At 55.6% G+C, this 21,639-nt stretch overlaps 3 protein-coding genes across 5 annotated transcripts in view; 1 reads left to right on the top strand and 2 right to left on the bottom strand.

Annotated features, from left to right (window-relative positions):
- Positions 1 to 15,875, top strand: part of MAPK8IP1 (mitogen-activated protein kinase 8 interacting protein 1) — a 35,607-nt gene extending 19,732 nt beyond the window's left edge. The window contains exons 4-12 of one of the 2 annotated variants that reach the window (XM_067296423.1): positions 2,626 to 2,707; positions 2,964 to 3,839; positions 5,590 to 5,665; positions 6,180 to 6,352; positions 6,705 to 6,814; positions 6,990 to 7,109; positions 8,349 to 8,419; positions 8,768 to 8,866; positions 15,791 to 15,875. In XM_067296423.1, coding sequence (XP_067152524.1) covers positions 2,626 to 2,707; positions 2,964 to 3,839; positions 5,590 to 5,665; positions 6,180 to 6,352; positions 6,705 to 6,814; positions 6,990 to 7,109; positions 8,349 to 8,419; positions 8,768 to 8,866; positions 15,791 to 15,806 — 1,623 coding nt within the window. In that variant the 3' untranslated portion in view covers positions 15,807 to 15,875. Of the gene's footprint in view, positions 1 to 2,625; positions 2,708 to 2,963; positions 3,840 to 5,589; positions 5,666 to 6,179; positions 6,353 to 6,704; positions 6,815 to 6,989; positions 7,110 to 8,348; positions 8,420 to 8,767; positions 8,867 to 9,336; positions 10,396 to 15,790 lie in introns of those variants that run through there. The other variant, XM_067296422.1, reaches the window with a different exon arrangement.
- FREY1 (Frey regulator of sperm-oocyte fusion 1) lies at positions 10,476 to 13,120 on the bottom strand. Its single transcript, XM_067296428.1, has 3 exons — positions 12,400 to 13,120; positions 12,015 to 12,088; positions 10,476 to 11,481 (listed from the first exon to the last, which is right to left on the bottom strand). Exons 1-3 carry the CDS (start codon positions 12,465 to 12,467, stop codon positions 11,345 to 11,347), a joined length of 279 nt encoding a protein of 92 aa, XP_067152529.1. The 5' UTR covers positions 12,468 to 13,120; the 3' UTR covers positions 10,476 to 11,344.
- On the bottom strand, positions 14,378 to 21,511 carry PEX16 (peroxisomal biogenesis factor 16). 2 transcript variants are annotated; one of them, XM_067296426.1, is made up of 11 exons: positions 21,336 to 21,511; positions 21,034 to 21,069; positions 20,412 to 20,488; positions 18,846 to 18,979; positions 18,430 to 18,536; positions 17,795 to 17,875; positions 17,141 to 17,293; positions 16,699 to 16,771; positions 16,263 to 16,382; positions 15,882 to 15,946; positions 14,378 to 14,780 (listed from the first exon to the last, which is right to left on the bottom strand). In XM_067296426.1, exons 1-11 carry the CDS (start codon positions 21,478 to 21,480, stop codon positions 14,722 to 14,724), a joined length of 1,050 nt encoding a protein of 349 aa, XP_067152527.1. In that variant the 5' UTR covers positions 21,481 to 21,511; the 3' UTR covers positions 14,378 to 14,721. The 2 variants fall into 2 exon arrangements, with proteins under 2 accessions (XP_067152527.1, XP_067152528.1); XM_067296427.1 differs by lacking the exon at positions 14,378 to 14,780 and adding an exon at positions 14,787 to 15,512 and having other exon boundaries at positions 15,863 to 15,946.
- Positions 21,512 to 21,639: the final 128 nt, after the last annotated feature.

Genomic DNA, 21,639 nt, shown 5'->3' with positions numbered 1-21,639 from the left:
TGGCAGCTTTGTGCCATCCTGTGCAGTAGCCCCAGGGAGCAAGCGACATGTGGGAGCCATGTCCAGCTGTAGGGGACAGGGCACAGCCAGGCACCCCACGGCAGTTGGTCTGGACCTGTCTCCAGGGATGGCAGCAGGCCTGTGGAGAGATACTTTCCAGGGTGCTTTGCGGGGTGGCGGGGCAGAGAGGCCTGGCTCTGATGTCAGAGAGGATGGCTGGCTGAGGAGGGGGGTGATGGTGCCCTGGGAGGGGGACGGCGGAGTTGGTGGGGCCACAGCAGGAGTCACAGGGATGGCCCAAGCCAAGGACAGGGAGAATGGGATGTAGGGACTTGGCTTCACTGCGGAGGTGTCCAGCAAGAGGCAGGGCTCTGGGCAGACGTGCTCTGCCCCTCAGTCAAAACAGCGCAGGAGCTTCGCTCGGTTCCTCACTGCTCCTGGGCACAGGAAAGCTCCTCTCTGCTGTTAGCCCATCGCGTTGCCTGCATGGTCCATGGGGGGGCTCAGAGTGAAGGGGTGAGTGCACAGGGAGCCCAGGCAGGGCACAGGGCCTGGCATGGGCTCAGCAATGTGCCAGGAGAACACCAGGATGGAGAAGCTGGGCAGATGCAGCAGGCTGGCAGCTGGCAGGGGTGGTTGCATGGGGCAGAGCTGGCTGGGGCAGGAGGCATCGAGGAGGAAGGAAATCGCTGCTGGGACCAGGTAGCTTCTTCCTCAGAGACCATGTGAACACCTCTCCGTCCCAGCTGGGTAATCCAGACCCCAAAGTGCCCTGGCCCTGCAGGATGTGTGGGCTCTCCCTGCTGTGTTTGCTGCCTCCCACCCTGGTCCAGGTGGCCTGGCTGGGGTCCGGGCAGCCTGGCTGGCTCATGGCACTGCAGGAGTTGCTTCACACACAGAGGCCATCATTGCAGCAGCTCGCCTGGCCTGAGTCCCAGCCCATCGCGTCCCTGGGAAAGGCAAGCGGGGACATGCCATTATTTGTATTGGCACAGGAGGGGCTCTGGAGGCTGTGCTGAGAGCTCATCGAAGCCCCTTGGAGGGGGTCTCTCTCCTTGCTGCATAGAGGCAGGGACCTGGCAGCTGTGCTGTTCAACAATGTGCAACTTAGTGGATTCACAGGGCAAAGACTTGCTTCATGCTGATGGGGAAGCAAGGCAAGAACAGGGCAGCTCCTGAATAGCTGCAGTCTGTGATGAGGCCAGGAGAAAATCCAGAGTCTCAGCAGGGCTTAGTACGTGAGCAAAAACTAATAGCATGGAAAATGCCACTACTGCAGCTCAAGAAAAAATACCCAGTGCCCCAGCAGGAAGGAGCTTGGGGAATGGGAGACCAGAGAGGAACTTGGTGCTGGGGTGTGGAGGAGAGGATGGGAAACGGGGCTGGGGTCATAAGCAGGAGACTGCATGCTCCAGAGCAGGCTGTGGGGAGGGCATCACTGGAGGGAGTCCAATCTAGTGGGCTTGGGGACCAGGGAGGTGCCCTGTCCCAGCCCCATAGATGCAAGGCCACTGGTGTTCCCTGTCCCCAGGTGTGGCAGCGAGACAGAGCATGTATCCCCAGTGTGCATGCACACACATGCATGCAGACACTCAGCCACATACCAGCCACACAGATCAGGAGCACTGCACCTTTACCAGCACCCACATAAGCGCACGCAGTGCTCACATGAATGTGAACAGCACAAGTGGCCTGACCCTGTTCTTCCTCTTCTGCTGAGCAGGATTGAAGTCTCTTAGTGAACTGTTTACGTATATATGCCTATATATATAAGTATATATACTCACAATATAGCTCACTCCAGTACCTGCTGTTACACTCAGTCTATCCAGTAACTGACTCCTGGTTGGACAACAGCACAACCCCTGACTCTTAGTAGTTCCTGTATTTAATAATGTTGTGTAGTTTTAATGTAGCCAAGGCCAGAAGGATGGGAAAAAAAGTGTGCCCATATAGCACAGGCTGCACCTGGGGACTGTCATGGATGCAACAGAGGAGCGGCTGGCGGGCGCAGACTGTCGAGGCGCTGCCAGCAGTCCCAGGATGTGCCCAGCCACCATGCCGGCTCCAGCTGCTGTGCGCCATGTCAAAAGCATCTCAGAGAGATCGTCACTGCCAAACACATGACCCATCCTTCAGTGCCGAGCAGCCAAGGAGGTGCTGCATCTCCCACAATGAGTCCCTGTCCAAGTGTTCATTGCCTAGTGGGATAATGAGAGCAGGGAGGGATTGCAAGCAAGTGGGAAAGTGAGAGTGTGCCAGGGACAGGCTTCAGGCAGCCTTGGGTCTTGATTTTGGTTGAGACCATCCAGCAGTGAGAAGGTATGTGTGGGCTCCTGCAGGGCTGATAAGTGCAGAAATTGAGGCCAGGCTCTCTTCTGGCTGGCCCATTGCCTGCGCTTCTCCTGCCACCATTCAAACCCTCCCAGCAGTAGTGGTAGTGTGGCGAGGTGTGGGGCTGGCAGGTGGTCCCAATGCGCCCATGTCCCCCAGTGTGCACAGGCAGTAGCGAACTGCCATGGGGAGAGCTGGGCCAGGTGCTGTGGGCTCGGGGAGGGATGGGTGCTGTTGTGCCACGTGCTGTTTACTGCTCTGGCTACAAGGGAGCTTTGTTCTTCTCCTCAGGACACGCTGAATAACAACTCTCTGGGGAAAAAGCACAGTTGGCAGGAGCGGGTGTCCCGGTCATCGTCCCCTCTGAAAACGGGTGAGTTCTTGGGCTATTGCCCAGGGGCAGCTCCCTGCACTCTTTCATGGCTCTGAGGAGTAAATCCACTGCCGGAGCCTGTGGCAAGCAGTGCCAGAGCAGGGGTTTGGGGAGAAGAGCCCACATGGACATGGGACGTGTGTCCAGCTTGAGCCTGGGGCCTGGCTAGTGCATCCCCCACCAGCTCCCCAAGCCGGGAACATCCGCCTTCCCAGGGCGTAGTATGAGCGCCAACACTGCTCTCCTCCCCCTCCAGGTGAGCAGACCCCTCCCCATGACCACGTTTGCCTGAGTGATGAGGTCAATCACCAAAACAGCACAACATCCACCAAAGACCGGGGCACATCCACAGAGAGCCCGTGTCGGCGCACAGCAGCGACGCAGATGGCGCCGGCCTGCATCGCCTCATCCCGGGCGCCTGAGAAGCACCAGGTGACCAGCCGGCCCCCGCCTCATGGAGCCAGCGTGGTGGTGGTGACAACAAGGGGTCCCGAGGCCCACCGGGACCGCATCCGCTACCAGACGGATGTGAGGCTCGAGGCCACAGAGGAGATCTATCTGACGCCTGTGCAGAAGAACTCGGACCCTTTGGAGGCCGAAAAGCCGTTTCTGTCCCAGTCCAGTGAGAACCGCATGTCCATCAGCTCCGACGTTGACACCTCCAGCTATTCAGCCCTCGCAGGGAAAACCAACCCCTCCATCAGTGAGGAGGATGAGGTGCTGGACTATATGTCCTCCCCTGACAAGACAAACCTGCCCAGGACCTCCTGCGGTGGGGGGAATGATGGCTACCGGCCAGGGCACAACCTTCAGAGGGCATCAGTGAGTTCAGACACCAGTGCCCTCTCCTACGACTCGGTCAAGTACACACTGGTGGTGGACGAGAACGTGCAGCTGGAGCTGGTCAGCCTCAAACAGTGCTACTCTGGCTACAGCGATGAGAGCGACTCGGCCACTGTCTATGACAACTGTGTCTCCTCACCCTATGAGTCGGCCATCGGCGAGGAGTACGAGGAGGACGTGCTGAAGCGCAACTCGGTCTGCATCTCTGAGGACTCCACCCCTGAGGCGGACATCCACTTCTCCAAGAAGTTCCTCAACGTCTTCATGAGCGGTCGGGCACGTTCCTCCAGTGAGTGCTGGGTGGAGGGAGGAGGGGGCTGGTGACTGTGTCCCCAGGCAGCCCTGCCTGTTCCTGGTATTAACATACCCTGTTCATGCCATGCAGCGCGGCTGGCAGGTCCCCATGGTGAGATGGAGAGGCTCCCAGTGGGCACTGGCTCCAACTTTGCTTGCTGCAGCCTGTGACTTCTTCCTTTGCAGCCAGGGAGGCGCCTGAGGCCTGGAAAGGCCTCATGAGCTTCAAGCAGAGGCAGCTGGAGGCATTTCAAACTGCTTTTTGCCTAGCATGACATGGGGCTAAGCCGGCCTGGTCCCAGCTGTAGGGGAGGAGGTTTGGTCATCTCGTGGGGTGCAGCAGCCTGTCTGGAGTGCCCCTCTTTGCCCCGAGGAGCACAGGACTAGCTGGTTGTGCCTGTCCCCATAGGGCTGAGGGCTGGGGAAAGCAGGGCCATGCTCTGGCAGACAGGGCTGCCCTCAGAGCAAGCTGGAGGCCCAGTCCCTGTCGTGCTGCTGCTGATGGCTGTCACAGCTGTGCAGGGCCAAGGGCTGGCACAAAAAGATCATGTTTTCAGCAAGGACCGCTAGGCACTTCTGTCATGTATGAGCGTGTCAGCTCTTGTTGTGCCTTCCTTCCTCACTTTTACCACTGCGTGGCTTCATCTCAGTCAAGAACGCTCCTCTGGGGGCTCTGGGTCAGGGACATGTTTAGCTCCACACGCTGGGGCTGCCTTGCCCAGACAACTCCTGGGTCTCTCCTCCAGCAGAGCTTCAGCAGTTTGCCCTGCTCTGAAATGCCCTTCCCCCATCCCACCTTCAGCCCTTACCTGAAGTGCCCTGTAGCCTCTGTAGATGCCTCCTAATTGTGTCCTTAGCTGGTGACTGATGTGTGGCTGAAGGGTGGTTTGAAAGCTCCCCTTTTTGCAGGGATCACTGCCACCCAAGATGCTCTGACTCCCTGTTGCCTCTGCCCAGGTTCCTAATGCAGCAATTCTCCTGCTGCCAGCTCTGCTCCGCTGGAGCAGCTCCAGCAGAGCCAGGGACCAGCTGGGACTGTGGGAACAACATCGCTGCTGGAGCAGGGATGGGGCAGCTGCCCAGCCTCCCCTCAGCTTGCTCCTACCCAGAGCCCCATAAGACTGAACCCTGCTTGGGGAGCCCAAGCTCTAGTGTCTGGGACATGCTCTCCTTGTGTGACCTGTGTGGATAGCCTGGAGATAATCTTCCTGTAGCCACACAGGTGAACCCTCAGGTTTTCTTTTCTTTGAACACCTTATGCTAAAGCAACAGGAGAGTCTTGGTCCTCTGGCATAAAGGTATCACTTCCACTGGCTGTGCTTTCCCAGTGCCTTAGCAGAGCTGGGGGAATGAGCCCTTGAGACAGAGTTTGTCCAGGAATCCAGGGCATAGCAGCTGTGCTGGCCACGGGGAAGCTGGCACTGCGCTCTTAGCCATGCCTGGCTTCCTGGAGTCCTTCCAGCTCCACTGCTGTCAGTGCAGCCTCTTATCAGTGTCACGGGAAAGGGTTTTCTGGCAGAGTGTGTGCCATGGGGGCTCTCTGCCTCTTGGCTGAGATGTCAGACTGAAAAGCATGGAGCAAAGCTAGTATGCTGTCTGAAAATGCAGTACAGCCTGCTGGGGAGGCTCCAGTGAGCACCCCAAGGCACCTAACCATAGAAGTGAGTTGAGAGAGCAGTGTCCTTCCATCTGCGAGGCTACTGACCCCTCAAAGCTGTAATGTTCCCCTTTACATTCATTCCCAGGTGCTGAGTCCTTTGGGTTGTTCTCCTGCATGATCAATGGGGAGGAGCAGGAACAGACTCACCGCGCTGTCTTTAGGTGAGTGCAGACACAAGCACTGTCCCAATTGCTTAAAAAGCCCAGTACTCCCCTGCCATCATGGTGGTGGCTAGCCACACTGCTCAAGGGAGACCGGTCCTAATCTAAGCCTCTGCTTCCACTGCAGTGCTTCCTAATGTGAGAAGCCTGGAGGCCAAACCCCTGTCCCTAGCTTGTATCTTCCCAGCAGGAGCCAGGCACTAGCTAAGCAACATCCACCTAGGTTGCGGCAGGGGTGAGAGACCTCCAAAGCAACCCAAGACCTCTGTGAGGAGTAATGAGGGTGATGCAGTAGGGTACACCCTCATAGTAGGTGCCAGGGTGCTGCCTTTTGACCCTAGACCTGCTCAGATTCTTTATTCAGAAGTCTGATATCCTTGACTAGTTACATCTGCAAGGACACTCCCTGCCTTTGTTGGCTGTGAGTTTTTCACTGCTCTCCACCTTAGTAGTATCATAGTGAGTAGGCCACCAGAGCTGCTGGCTGGCCAAGCACTAGTGACTCCCTGCCCAGGTTTGTGCCTCGCCATGCGGACGAGCTGGAGCTGGAGGTGGATGATCCTTTGCTGGTGGAGGTGCAGGCAGAAGATTATTGGTATGAGGCCTACAACATGCGGACGGGGGACCGGGGCATCTTTCCTGCTTACTATGCTATTGAAGTCACCAAGGACCCAGACCATGTAACAGGTACCAGTCCTCTCTGCATACAGCCTGTGGACATCCCCAATTTCTGGCCCACCTCCTTTCTGCTGAGTGGAGGCTGGTGCTGAGCTGGGGCGGGGGGTGGAAGGAGTATTGTGTTGGGCACCAGGCAGGAAATGATGGGAGCCCGGGCAGCTTCTGCCTGTGGTGCCGGGCACTTGTACCTGGTGCTGCAAAAAGCCTTACCTGGACAGGGAAACGTGCAGGTGTGGGAAAAATGGAGAGGGGAGGTGTATCTTGCTCCACACACCTGACCATCAGAGATGGGCATGTGCCAAAGGTATATGTCGTGTGCATCTATTCCTGCATGCTACCTCCCACATGCTCTGTCTTCCAGCTCTGGCCAAGAGCAGTGACTGGATGGACCAGTTTCGGGTGAAGTTCCTTGGCTCGGTGCAGGTTCCCTATCACAAAGGCAACGACGTGCTGTGTGCAGCCATGCAGAAGGTAGAGTCCCATCCCAGGCCAAGCCCCCTAGCAGCGAGCTGGAGCAGTCACTCCTCCTGGCAGCATGAAGGGGCGAGTGGGGAGCAAGTGCAGAGCCTCTGTGGGGAGGGGCAAACTATCATCACATGCTGCCCATGAGTGCCAGAGCGTTGTCTCTCTGTCTCCCCCTCCCCAGATTGCCACCACGCGCCGCCTCACTGTGCACTTTAACCCACCCTCCAGCTGTGTCCTGGAGATCAGCGTGCGCGGGGTCAAGATTGCCGTGAAATCCAACGACTCCAAGGAGAACAGCAAGGTAGGGCCACACTCCCTGCACTCATCACATCCCTTCCCCAGTTGCTCTTCTGAGCTGGTTCTTGTACCCTGTGCTACAGATCACGTTCACATAAGAAAATCATGGGTCTCATCCCCATATGGTCCTTGCTCTGATGAGAAACACTATCTGAGGGGTTGTAGGCCTAGCATCAGGGTCCCCCATGCCTCATGGGATCCCAAGTTTGAGCCCTAGCACAGCTTGATGCCCACCCCAGACCCATGCAGCTGCCAAGTGCTTTGCTGTACTGGGATGCTGTGAGCTGAGCTGCACTGGTAATCTGAGAGCTGCTCCTAAACCTTTCTGCTGCTATTTTCAGTGGTGTCCTCCAGATCTGCCCTGCAATCTCTTTAGCAGGATACTGTAGGCTGCTGATTAGTGTTCTCCATAAGTAACCTACCAAGGCACAGCAAGACGCTCTGCAGAAGCAAACAAGGCCTTTACAGCAAGCCATTTGGAAACCTCTTCTCCAGACAGGGATGTAGGAGTGGTTCATGGCCATGGGTACTGTGGCAGAGAGCTGGGCTGGGATTTTTTACGAATTTTGCCTGTATTTAGAGGACATCATCAACTCGATTGCTTTTAAACTTTTTTTTAATAAATTCTCATTTCTGAGTGGGACTCTTTGAAGACAGAGGTTTGAATAACTTCTTTCTTCTAAACTACCCATTCATCTTCTACCTTTTATTCATTTATGAGTATTTTTTTAGCAAGGGAAAAGGATTGTGTGTACTGGGCAAACAATAGCACTGCCTCTAAGCTGAGTAGAGCCTGACACACAGCCTTCAGGGAAATACCATAGGAGCTGCTGGAGGAAGAGGCAGTGGGGCTGGGAGGCTGCAGGGACTGACTGGTAAATCAATGTGCGTGCAGGTACTTGGGGCCCTCCCTGAACTGACCCTTCATCTTGGTGCTCTCACCTCCCTCTTCCTCTGTCCCTCTGCAGAGCCTGTCCTCTCACCAGAGCCTCTCATGCTAGCCCTGCTGGTGACTGGTGTGAGCTGTGCCCCACAAGTGGTCCCTGTAGTTTGTGCCTCAGTGGGGGCAGAAGCCCTGGTGCCGAATGGCACAGAGACAGGTGGCAGCTCAGCAACAGGCCTTGATTCATTTTGCTGCTAGACCTGAGCACATATTTTTCAGAGGTCAGACTGGCTACCCTGCAGGTGTGGTGGGGCAGCTCTGGGCAGGGTAGCTTTGACAGTCCCTTTTCTTTTCCCCCAGGTAAACAAATGTAGCCATTTTTTCCAACTGAAGAACGTTTCCTTTTGTGGATACCATCCAAAGAACAACAAGTGAGTAGCAAAGAGGTGTGGGCTGCTCTCAGCACCAGTTTCTCGGCATGGAGGCATTGCGTTGCCCTGCAAGGGGAAGGGAAGGGAAAGGAAGGCTTTCCAGCACCTTTCATGAGAGCTCCCCTTCCCCTGCAAGTCCTGTGCATCACCTTCTTGCAAGGAGCAGCCTTTGGAGGGCGCTCCTTCCCAGCACTGGACCATGGGAGCTGATGGCCACTGGAGCAGGGGGACGGGAGGCGACTCCTAAATCCCTCGGCTGCTGATTCACACAAGTGCCCGGGGTGGGTACTGGAGTACCTGTGCCTGCCCATCTGTCAGTCCAGTCTTACCTAGTCTCTCTTCTCTCAGGTATTTTGGGTTCATCACCAAGCACCCTGCTGACCACAGATTTGCCTGCCACGTCTTTGTCTCGGAGGAGTCCACAAAGCCCCTCGCAGAGTCTGTAGGGTGAGTCTTGGCCAGACTGGGAGAAAGGCACTTGCTTCTGAAGGGCAGGAGGATTCCTCCCAAAGGCCCCTGAATTAGGGCCCCAGGCTGGATTCTGCCATCTCCCCGTACGTGTGGGGCTCTGACACGGCTCCAAGCTGGCACCACTTCCCTAAAGCAAGGCTGACAGGGCGACAGGCACCATATTCTTGACAGCACTGGAACAAGTCCCAGTGCAAAGATTTGCTGGCAGATGGTTGCAAATCATGCGCTGTGCAGAGGATCAGAGCAGGGATGGAGATCCTTTTGCTCCAGTGATGCCTCTGAGTGCTAATGTGTGAAGGTTCGGGGACTGAAGCAGGGGGTGCCTGCTCCAAACTCACATCCGGGTAGTGAGCAAGGGCAGGAAGGAAAGCTGTAGCAGTGGAAATAGGCTCTGTTAATGCCCCAAGGGGAGGGCGCTGCTCAGCTTTGCTCGTGCTGTGTTGCAGGAGGGCTTTCCAGCAATTCTACAAGGAGTATGTGGAGTACACGTGCCCCACAGAGGACATCTACCTGGAGTAGGGGCTGGCACAGGCACCTCCTGTACAGACAGGGCTGCAAACTCGCCCCTTCCCCGTCGTGCATGGACAAGAGCTGCTTTGAAACTGGAAGAGTGGGCTCTGGGAACAGCTCCCTGGGGGCACAGAGTACTGCCCCTTTTCATGACTCCCCTTCCTCGGGCTGGGGTGGACGGGAGGGGGGAGGGCTGGACAAATTGTGTTTATTGTACAAAATACTCTTAGTTTATTCTATTGGAGAAGCACCCACAGGGTGCCCTGCCTGTGAGCACTGAAGGGGTGGGCAGCAGCATGCTCAAGCCCTTTCCTCGTGCAGGCTGGGGTGACAGCATCTCCCCCTTGTGACCATGGCCCAGCTTCCCGTCACATCCATTTGGGGTGACTTTTAATGCAGTGGCAGAGTCGGACTCTTGCAGTATGAAGACACAGCAGCTACAGCAAACAAGAACCATGTGATGGCTCCTGCCTGGGAGATGAGCTCCCCCCCCCCAGGGGACATCACCTCCCTGCCAAGCCCTGGGGACAAGGCTGCTGGACAGAGATGACAGAGGGAGTCCTGGTATCTCTTCTCACAGAGGGGTGCATGAGAAGGGATGAGCTGAGACAGCTCACCCCTGCCTCTGCACCCATCCCCACACCTCCCATCTTGTAACTGTGTCCTGGGGAGAGAAAGAGTCCCCCTTGTATCTCTCCGCAGTAACTACAACATGGGGAAGGGAAGCACTTCTCTGCCCCTTTCTCCCTCTCTCCCCTCCAGCTGCAGCTGTGGAGGCAGGGGCAAGGCTGAGGCACCCCACCAAGGTGGGCTTGAGCCCCCAGTGCAGAAGGGGGTGCCTCTCCAGAGGCGGAGCAGGGAAGGGCTAAAGCCTGCAGGGAGCCACGCAAATCTCCAGGGAGACAGAAGGGCTCTCCTGGTCCCTGCAGCCAGCGGTCTCTGTGCTTCAGCTGGATCTGCTGTGATGGCAACTATTAAATATGATGGTTCATGGAGCAGTGCTACTGTGCTGTTTATGTCCTACAGCAGTGGGTTTGGCTCATTCCCTCCCTTGGGACCTCAATAGGCCCTGGCACTTCTTGGGTTTGGTCTGAGAGCCCGTCTTCACTCCCTGAAGCCAGGAGATCATCATAAAATTGTGGTGTAACTTAGGTCAGAAGGGACCTCTGGAGGTCCTCAAAGCAGGGCCAACTGCGAAGTTATAGCAGGGCGCTCAAGGACTTATTCAACCAAGTTTTAAATCTCGAAGGCTGGGGAGCCAACATCTCTGGACCAGTGTTCCAGTGCTTAACTGTGATCACAGCAAATATTTTTTCCTTATATCTAACCAGAACTGCCACTGTTGCAACGTGTCCCTTGCCCCTTGCTCTTTCCCTGTGCACTGCCAAGAGGGGTTTGACTCTGTCCTCTCTATACCTGCCATTAGGTGGATGAAGACAGCAATATATCCCCTCTTAGCCTTCCCTCCTTAAGGCTGAGCAAACCCAGCTCCTTCAGCCTCTCCTCATACCTCATGTACTCCATCCCCCTAATCAGCCCTGTGACCCTCCACTGGTCTTGCTCCAGGTAATCAGTGTTTTCCTGTCCCCGAGGCCCCAAACTGGACACCGTGCTCCAGGCACAGACTCACAACAGGTGCACAAAGGGGAGCAATCACTTCCCTCGATGTGCTGTGTGTGCTTTTACTACCACAGCCCAGTACGCTGACAGCGCTTGTCACCACAAGCGCACTGCTGGCTCCAGTTCAAGCTGAGGGCTGCTTTTTCTGCTGCATCGCTCCCTTGCCAGTGCCTGAGACAGGGCTCGGAGGAGGAGACACCCTGCCCCTTCAGCCCACGCTTACCCATGTGCCCTGCTGTCCTGCAGTGCAGAATTGCAGAGCACAGGGCAGGTGAAGTGGGGAGCTCCAGGGCTAGGCAGTGGGGGGCACATGTGCATGCTGGCTCACAGATGGTCATCATAGTAGTACTCTGACATGTCGAGCTCATCGCGCTTGCTTTTGCCAGCGCTGCGCAGCCCTGCTGGCTGTGCCCGCGTTGCCCAGGTCCTGAAGTGAAGCTGCTTTGGTTTAATGCCATAATCTGTGGGGAGACAGCAGGGTGAGGGGGATGCAGGGAGGTCAGTGCCAGCTGAGCCCTGCTGCACCTGGCAGCTGCAGCATTTCCCTGTCTCCCCCGTGGCTGCAGCTCACAGCCAAGGGAGCAGCCAGGCTCTTCCTGCCCGTGTCCCCCCCAAAGGAGATGGGGGACCGCTGCAAAGCATGCAAGGGCCAGCCAAGCTGCTTCTCCTCCCTCACCTCCCCCACAGCAGCATCTGCTGGCATGCTGGGCTGGTGCAGGGGGGATGCAGTGGTTGAGGACTTGCAGAAGAGCTTTGCCAGCTGCCCCTGCTGAAAGGGGGCTCAGGCAGCACTCCTGGCAGCAGTAGGGACCAGTGACAGACCCTGTCCCAGACCACAAGAGGCTGCTCTCACAGCCCCTCGATCAGCCAACAAGTGCTGAAGAACAAGACCTGGTCTGCAGGTCTGCGAGGAGCCGGCTCTGCCAGCTCTGTCCACACGTCATGGGGAGCCCTGAGCGCACAGCCGGGGGTGGGGGCAAGGAGCGAGCCATACCGTCCACCAGGCCAAAATGCGGCTGCGGGAGCTCCAGCGGGGCAGAGAAATCCTCAGGGACCAAGTAGTCGACCCTGCAGAGGAAATCCAGAAGCAGGAGTGAGCTGAGGCCCCCCCAAGTGCTTGCCTGGGGTGCCCCACACCCAGCACTAGGGCTGCCACCATTAGCTCCCACACCCCGTTCATCCCCAGCACCCCTCACCTCCTCGCAGGCCTGGCCTGCCTCCAGAGGTGCCGACCTTGGTGCAAGGGGCTGGGGAGGAAAGGCTGCACATGAGCTAGAGACAGGAAAAGGGACAGCCCTGTGGGTACCCCTGCAGGCACTGCCACAGCCAGGGCAGAGGGGAGGAGGAGGGAGATACAAAGATCACGAAAGTGCCATCACCTCTGGCGCAGGGGCCGAGGGAGCACAGCTCCCAGCAGCACGGCGAGCAGCAGGAGCCAGTGCTTCATGGGGCTCGGCAGCAGCCCCCAGGGCCCGTGCACAAACAGGTGAGCTCAGCCCCAGCACCCGTCGCCTGCAGCACACCCTGACATCACACGCCACAGCCACATCACAAAGGGAGCCACCACTTTGGGTGGCCCTGGGGACACGCAGCAGCACAGCCAGGCTCCCGCACCTGGAGCCAGCCAGGTTGGGGAGGAAGCAGGTTCCCGCCCAGATCTGCTGCCTGCCTCCTTGCCCTGCTTCATGGTGCCTCACCTGCTCACAGCTGCCCAGAGCCATCTCCCGGAGGAAACCTGGGGCTGGTGGGAGACCCCCACTCCATGGCCATAGGAAGGGCCTACAGCATCTGGCACTGGCACCACATCATGGGGGACATTCACCAGCTGGGTCTGCTGTGTCAGGCATCAGGTGACTTGCAGCTGAAGCGTTTGTTGGCCCCACTGGTACAGTTTCTGGTCCTTGGCTGCTTTCCACACACTGCCTGCCTCGAGCAACAGCTCAGCCACATCCTTCTGTTGCAGCTTTGATGGTTGCTCCTCACTGAGCCAGGCTTTGGGAACCAGCCTAGCCCACAGCCTCTGCAGCTTCACCTAACCTAAGCCCCAGCATGGCTCCCCTGAGGCAGAACATGGCACAGAGCAGCATGGACCATGCTGGCTGCTCACAGCCCTCCCCCCCACCAGTGCACACCCCTTCAGTGCATGTCACCTGGCAGCACCACAGCTGCTTCCCTACTCCCCACCAACACCCTGCACCTCCCTTTCAACCCTTCTGAAAGCAAACCCTTTCATCTCTGTAGTTCCCTCTCCCCACATGTAAACCCATGCTTTCCGGGCTTTACAATCTTCAGCATCTTCCTCTTTACTAAAAACCTGTGGCCTGAATGGAGCACAGTCCCCAGCTTGCCACTTTTCCAGGCTGCTGCTGCATTACAGAGCATCACTGCCAGTTGAGGTAGTGCCACAAACCCCATGCCCTGCCAAAGCCCTGGGATTCCCCTGCACTGCTGAGGTCTGTTGGCCCCAGAGGGTAGGGGTGGGTGTACCCCACCTATTTCAGATGCTGAGGCAAGCAAGCTGTGATCCCTGCAGCCTGAGAGTCTCTTACTGACAGCTCAGGTAGAGATATTACTATTACCCACTTGAAGTCAACTTCTGCTCAGACACAGGAGACGCTGCTGGCAGCAAGTTTCCAGCTGTTTAGCCCCACAATAGTGTGAATAATGTTGGCAGTGGGCAGGCTGCTTGCAGGACTTGCCCAAGCTACAGGAGCCTCCACAGCAGCTGACTGGACAAAACTGATGTCTCAACTGTCCCTTAATTAGCAGAGCAGATAAAAGAGATGACTATAGCTGTTTAGGCCTCAGCTGGACCCTTTAAGTGCTGCACAGCAACATCTGCTCAGTTAATCTCTTCGTTTCTCCTCTCCTCTACCCTAGGCCAAGCCCCCGAGCACTGGCTGGCAGCAATTCTGCAAACGCTTCTAGCACACACTTAGGCAAAACATCCTACAAACCATGGCTCTCCATACGCACAGGAAGCCCCAGGAAACTGCAGACTGAACCAGGCATCAGGAGTCGCAGATGCTACACACGCGCCAGCTGAGCAACATGTGGGGCCCTGCCCCTCAAGGCCAGAGGCAGAGGGAAAGGTCTTTAATGGACAATATAATTATAGATTGCAGCTCCCAGGATAGACGATTACTGAAGCTCTTCTTGCTGATCAAGAGACTTACTGGCACCCAGTACCAGAAGTCACAAGGGAAGAGATCTTAGGAAGATGAGGTCTTTCAGCTCAGTTCTTTCAGTTCAGTCAGTTTATTTGACAGACAAGCCCTCTTCAAGTAGATTGGCCAGGCATGGCCAACACAAGCAGGCTGCAGGTCTATCCTAGGCACAATGAGGCAGGAGACAATGCTCTCTGAAAAACACTGTGCTGCCTAGCTTTATTATAGTGCAGCCATACAAAAGGAGAAAAATCAAGTGCTTAAAAAAGGGGTTGTCCCACCACCATCATTGCAGCCACAGCACTGTCCAGGGAAAGAAGTGGCCAGGATCTCTCCACACATATAGTATCCATCATTCACAGCTAGATCTGTTAAAAAATTACATACACCCCCTCCCCCCCAACCTCCAGAATGGGAGCTTCTCATTGATGGTTTAACTGAAAATTAGACAAGATCAACAACCCTTTCCCCAGCCTGCTTGCTCTCCTTAGAGATGTCCAGCCACGATCTTAGCAAAGAAGGGTCATCTTCTCATCAGCCCCAATTATAGAAATAGATTTTCTGCCAAGCAGGCAAATAATCCATCAGCGGCCCTGAAACAAGAGAACAGAGGGACCAGGCAAGTGGAAAGGCAAGAATCTGAAGCTGTATCTATATGGGGTAGATTCCCCCTTGCCATTATGATACACATCAACCCAACTCCCCCATTATACTGGGAAAACCCAAGAATAAAATGGCTGTTTTCACCAGGATGGGAGGCAACTTCAGGATATGCCACCAGAGATTAGATCAGGAAAACATAGGGCACAAAACATAATCATGGGACACCATCTCCTCAGCATTGACCTGCCTAAGCTCCAGTGGGGAGGGGGTTCTCTAATGTGCAAGGGAAAAACTTGCATGCAGTGAGTCAGGACACAGCTGTAGCACAGGAAAGAGGAAGACAGCTCAGCAATAAGGAGCAGGTGCAGCCACAGAAGCAACTGCAGCATAGCAAAGATGCTTATGAAAGCATACAGCTTAAGGCAGGCTGCCAAGCCTCTCTGAAATCAGTAACATGGGGAAGGGGTTCCTGAGCTAGCCAGCTCTGTGACTTGCCCGTAGAAAGGGCCAGTCCCTCAATGCCATATCACTGCCATGAACCACTCCAGGAAAGGCTTCACATCAGCAGGGAAGAGGGGGAGGTGAAATTCTAGCCCATGGTAAAGGGATACATTCAGGTGAGGGACTCAGGGGGAAAAAAAACTTGGTTCAGCTCTTTGACTTACAAGCAGCTCCCGCCTAGGCCAATACCTCTTGGCCACTGTCTACCCTTCAGGTCTGTGCTGCAGACTCAGGATCAAGGAAAGGAGTTCAAAAATAGGGACTACAAGGCAAGGCTCTGGTGCACTAGTCAAGCTGGAGAAAAGGAGCCCAGGAGATCAAGCCTAGGTGGCAGAGACAGAGCTTTGCTTGCTATGAGGATATTTGGAGGTCTGCTGCTGTGGTTGAGTGCAGTTGCCTAATAGCTAGGAAGCAATTAATCCCTTTCCATTCCAGTTTAAGCATTAATACAAGATGCACTGCTGCTAACCATCCAGGGACCTCCTTATTCCTTTCACAGGTCAGCGACTGATTGACAAACAGCTCTGCCCAACTGCCCTGATTTTCTTCTACCCAGGAGAAAGAAGGATACAGCAGCTAAGCCCACTTACGTGTGACAAAGCCAAGTCCAGGCACATAATCAGCCAACAAGCGCAGAAGGAAGAGGATCCTGCCCCTAAGAAGGGAGAAAGTATGAATGAGTCCAGTGTAACATTCCCTGTCCCAGCTATTTAATGCACTAACAACAACAGCAGCTGCATTTTAGTTTTGTGAAGCTGATTTGTCTTGCTTGCATCTTTGGTTGTCCCCCGCTCAAAACTGCAAGATCATGAGTCTTTAATCTTCGATATAACCTTAGCCTGCTCTATCACCTTTGCTCACAGTAACCTGGTCACAGGCACCCAGACCTCTTTAAATTTGCCCACCCAGTCCCCTGATGCTATCTCTTTTAAGCAAAAATTTTCAGCAAAAGCCCATCAGGGGCCCCTTACTCTGAATATCGGTCATAGAAAGGAGATCTCAGCAGGTAATACAGCAGTAGGACGGTTCGTCGCCTCAACTCTGCACGCTCTCGCCTGTTCAGGTCTTTCAGATCACTCAGCAAGCTCAGACTGGAAGAAGGGCAGAGAGTTAACCCATGGCAACAGCAGCCAACAGGGAAAGCAAAGCGGGTCTCTAAATTCCCTCCACTCTAAGCTCCATACAGAGCACACTGCTCCAGCTCTTTCAGATGGGTAGTATAGAGAAGAGAAACATAGGAAGCGCTGCAGAGGATATCTAAATGTTTGAATCACCCAGATAAAAAACAGGCCCAGACCCTGTGCATAATTCTGTCAGAAGGGCCTGCCCTGGGTTGGGAAGCAGGGGGAAATGTGATGGTCACACATCCCCAACCCCAAAACACTCACAAAGGAACCTCAGACTGACCTTGAGATGTCCAGGATTGCTGAGAGGAGCCAGGGCTTCCATGATCTCTGGCCCCACACTCCTAAACTTAGTACTAGGAACAGACAGTCAAGGAACGGAAAGAACCAAACACACCTAACAAAAGGTACATGGACAAGTGATCCTCTGGGTACCAGCAAGGCTCTACAGAGCCCAAGAGAATACACTCCAAGGCAGTGCCAGAGGACCCCAGGGAAGGGGTTGGAGGATTTGTGCCCACAACTTAAGCAGCTGATGCTGGCCACCAAGGTGAAGGACGAGGGAGGGGTCCCAAGGCCCCTGCGTAAGCAAAACAGCACCAGTGCTTGAACAGCAGAAAGGAGCATGGTGCTGCACTCCTGTACACTTGGGCTTGGTGGCTGAGCCCGCAGCACCCTCTGCTGGCACACGGGGTGTGCGCCCTCACACAGCCAGGGCAGGATACAGTGGAGTAGAGGGCGGGTAATGTAGACAGATTCTGCAAAGGTTTCTTGGAGGCCCAGAGGGGTGGGATGCTGGTTCATCTCCTCTGCTCTTCGGCTCTGGGTCTCCTCCCTTTGCTGGGGGGATCCCCAGTGCCTAGACTGAAGGGATGGGGCTGAAACAGGCAGATCAGTCACTAAGGCAAACAGTACTTTTCTACAACGTTCCCCGTACTACCACCCCACTGCTTTCTGCACTGTGAAGGGGTGAAACAAGAGAGCTCAAAGAGCTGTGGACACAGCAAGGTTGTGGCTGCCCCCTCCCTGTGCCTGTGTTTCCCAAGTTACTGCAGCTGACCAACACACTCAGAATTTGCCTCCAGAAAGGACAGAGCAGGGAGAGATGCTCTAAGATCCATGCTCCTCAAAGCACAGCCACACTGAAGACTTGTCTCCATTGTACAGGTCACAGGCCAAGTCAATTCTGAGTGCTGCACAATGTACCTGGATCCATTGCTCTGATGTCCCCCCAGGCAGGGCTCAGTGACAGGCTGGATATGTCTCCATACAGGTTGATCAGGTTCTGCTCTTTATTGCCCACACCCAGACCATATATAAAGGGCACAGAGAAGAAACAGCTCAGACAAGAAACAGCCTCAACTGGCACAACTACTTACTGCTCTGGAGAGACCGCACAACACGGCTAGAACGCCTGCCAACATAGGTCTGATCCTTCCCTGAGGAATTGCCTTCCATGTCTGCAGGAGAAAACAGCCACAGGGATCGGACTTCAGAGGATCACATCTCACCCCAGAACTGGCAGCACCCTTCTCTACATGAGCAGCTAGAACCTTCCTTCATTAAGACAACACTCTCATTCCAGCTTTCTTTTCTCAGGAGGAGACAAGCTGACTGGACTGAACGCTTGATGTAGAGCAAACTGGGTTGTCCTGAAGGGGCTAACATTAAGCAGTGCTGTCAGAGGTAAATCCTCACAACATTGCCCAGGCCTAGGAGCTCTTTCTTCACCCTCAGACTGGTGGACAAACAATTTGACTTGCAGCCCAGGCTGCTGTTTCAGGCTTAGACCCATTATCCTCTGCCTCCTCCCTCCAGACTGTAAGGCAACACTGCCACTAGCTAACCCTGAGAAGCAAAAGGGCACGCTCTGCAGAGGATGTAAAGCACAACACAACTCAGCTTGGCACACTGAACTCTTACAGCTCCCTGTGCTGCCCCAGCCATTGCTCTGATGAGGAAATCCTAGCAGGACAAATAGGGTGCCAAGCCAATGCTAGCACTGAGGGCTCACCTTGGGGGTGGAGAGGCTGCTGCTGCTCCCTGTTCAACGGCACAATGGGAGGAGATGTCTGGATGCCAGCTTTGTACCACAGCAACAGCAGGAGACGCAGGATGGCTCTGTGGGCAGACACACAGGGAAGCCTTCAGTACCAGGCTACGAAGCTCTGTTCCTGCTGCACTCACAAGGTGACTCCCCCAGAGGAAAAAAACACTCAGGTCTGCTCAGAGCAACCACTAGCAAGGTGAGAGGGACAAGCACCCCTTCCATGGCATAGTATCCAGCATACTGTGGGACTCCAAATTCTCCCAGCCTCAGGGACGGGCAGCTCAGCCCTGCTTGGGCTTTCGTCTGGGGTACTGCCAAGCCCTCTCCAGATCCCCTTTCCAAGCTCATGCAGCCCCTTCCCCTCCGTCTGCAGCACTTACTTAGCCAGCTGGATGAGGACAATGATGGTCCATCGGCCCATCTCCCCCCACACCCTGGCTGTCCCCATCTCTGCAAAGACCTCCACACATTCTAGCACGCTCAGCCAGGTCAGCAGCTTCTGCTGGGGCAGTGACTGCAAAACACAGAGGGGGAGGAAGGGGGAGAGGAGGCAAGTTCTGCTTGAGAGTTAAGAGGGGTAGAAGCCAGCCCAATTTGGTGGGACTCTCAGAACCAAACACCAGATGGCTTTGGAAACCACAGACTGGGAGACAAAAGTGGTGCCTCTCCTGGGGTCACTCTACAAGCAACCCCACTACTCTACTTTCAAGCAGCGGCAGACCCAGAAATACCAACATTATCCAGAGCTGCTACCCCAGAAATGAAGCGTGTCACAGCTGCCTGCTGGATTGCTTTCTACTCGAGCTAAAACAGCATCACAATCTCCTGGGTTGTGGCACAGTGCCTGAACTCCAAGGCAAAACTCTTTCTTTCTCCTGTTCTAGAATTGGGATACATGCTGAACCTCTTCCCTGGTTAGAGGTGATGAGGGAGCACACTCGGAGTACAGGAAAGGGAATTCGGAGCCCACAGTCACACCAGAGTGACAGCCTGCTAAATACAAGTTCACAGCATCAGTCTGTATCCCAAGCATCAACCCCAAGAGAGTGGGGTTCTTCCAGCCTGGGCCTGTGCTCCCCAGAGGAGAACCTGCTGGTGCTGCCAGCCACAGGATTTAACCTGTACTACTTGAAAAGCATCAATTAAGAAGACATTGCTGAAATTCACTTCACCTCAAGTTCAGTCTTTAACAGCCAGGGAAGCAAGCCTTCTGCATTTTTGTTTGCTACATACCTGATGTTCCAGTTGCCTACTTGGGCTGACATTGAGCCTGCCACACCCAAACCCACAGGACAGGCAGGGTTGCTACAAGAGAGGCCTCCCCTAAAAAAAAAAAACAAAACAAAACTCCTCCTCTTTCTCCAAAGGGTCTAACAAGTACTGAAAGCAAGTCTGGGGCTCTTGCAAACAGAAGCAATCAGGTGCTCATATAAATGTTTGTTTTTACTCAATACCCTAGGCAGAATGACGCAAAGGGACTATTGGACTCTACTGGACTGTATCAGAGCTTCAGTGCTCCACAACCACTGCTCAGGAAACAGCAATATTCATTTGGTGATATCTTTGCATATCAGGTTCTGAACTTCCCAAAAAAAAAACCCAACCCAAACCAAACCAAAACAACACACCACACACACACAACCCACACACAACCCCCGTCCACAAACCAACAAAAAAACCCAAGAACAGCGGAGCTCCTGGCACAAGTCAGGGCCTGATCTCTATGGTCCAGGGAGTGCTCTGGCCACTCCTCCAGGCCAAGAGCTATGGAGCATGGTTGCTGTTTACCACGCATTCAGAGAGTGCTTGTGGCCTCTACAAACTTGATACCAAAGAGACACCACAGCAAAGCCCTGGTAGTTTTTACAGACACTCCCTGAGAGCATAGCTTCTGCAAGGAAAAAACACATGTTCCACATCCTTCCTCCCTCGCACTCCAGCCTTACCACAGGCATGGTCCGCTGTAACTCCTTTCGGAGGATCCAGTCATTTAGTAACACCAGGAGGTTGGAGGCAGAGTACACTACAAAAGGAAGAGAACGGGAACAAAGTGATCACGGGATGCATGGAAATCAAAACAGGATACGGACTATTGCCTTTTGCTCCTGCTAGAAGGTGAGGACTAAGATATGCAGGTTCCTCCTCAGCTGGCAGGAGATGCAGCCAGGAGCAACATGAAGAGAACAACAGATTCTGAGAGAAGAACATGTTCCAGGAATACGACTCCACACACAACCATGCAAAGGCTGAATCACAAAACTGTCAATGTGAATCCAGAGGCAAATACCAACCACTACTGTCAGGGAGAATAAGAAATGCCAGCAGAACTGAGACAACAACTAATAAAGGAACAATCTTTCTTCTCCACACAGGGACAACCTCACCAATCCCCTGCAGAAGTGAGGCTCGCAGCCGCACCAGGGCCCAGCAGGTGCTGGGTTACCCCTGCCACGGAGCAGCAGGGCTCTGCTCCGAGCCGCACACCTCCCTCCTCACTTCCGCACGCAGCGCACACCCCTCCCCCGGCTCCCCTCTGCACACGCAGCTGCCGCGGGGCCGCCTACGTACCGAGCTCCGACAGCTCATGGGAGTCCGAGAAGCGACCTGCGAAGGAAGCAGAGCAGCTAGCAGGCAGCGCCCGCGCCGCCAGGCCCCGCGCCGCTCCGCCGGGGGGAGCTGCGCGGGGCCCCGCCGCCCGTCTCCCCGGGCGGAGCCTGAGCACCCACGGCCGCCCCGGCCCGGCCCGGCCAGGCCCCTGCCACCGAGCGGCCCCGCGCCGGCCTCGGGCCGAAACGGCCGTTAACGGGCGCCCGCGGGCGGGGAGGGGGGAAGGGGAGAGGGCCCGAACGCCTGGGTCCTCCTCCCCGCACCTGGCAGCAGGTAGGAGAGGCCCCGCACGGTGCCTTCCAGCTGGGCCGTGGCGGCCGGGTGCCGCTTCACGTAGTCCTGGTAGCGGTGGCACAGGAGGCGCAGCCGCGCCACCGGGCCGCCGCGGGCGGCCGCCGCCGCCGCCATGGACCCGCACGGCCCCGCGCGCTTCCGGGAGCCGCCGCCACCGCGCCACCGCGCCTGCGCGCCGCCACAGCGCCTGCGCGCCGCCACAGCGCCTGCGCCCGCGCCGCCAGCCCCGCCCCTCGGCGCCGAGCGGGGGCAGGCGCCGCAGCCGAGCACCGA

The sequence above is a fragment of the Apteryx mantelli genome, chromosome 4 (assembly GCF_036417845.1).
Source record: "Apteryx mantelli isolate bAptMan1 chromosome 4, bAptMan1.hap1, whole genome shotgun sequence".
Classification (NCBI taxonomy): domain Eukaryota; kingdom Metazoa; phylum Chordata; class Aves; order Apterygiformes; family Apterygidae; genus Apteryx; species Apteryx mantelli.
Note: the sequence above shows the minus strand (reverse complement) of the source record. Positions and strands in the feature narration are given on the sequence as shown.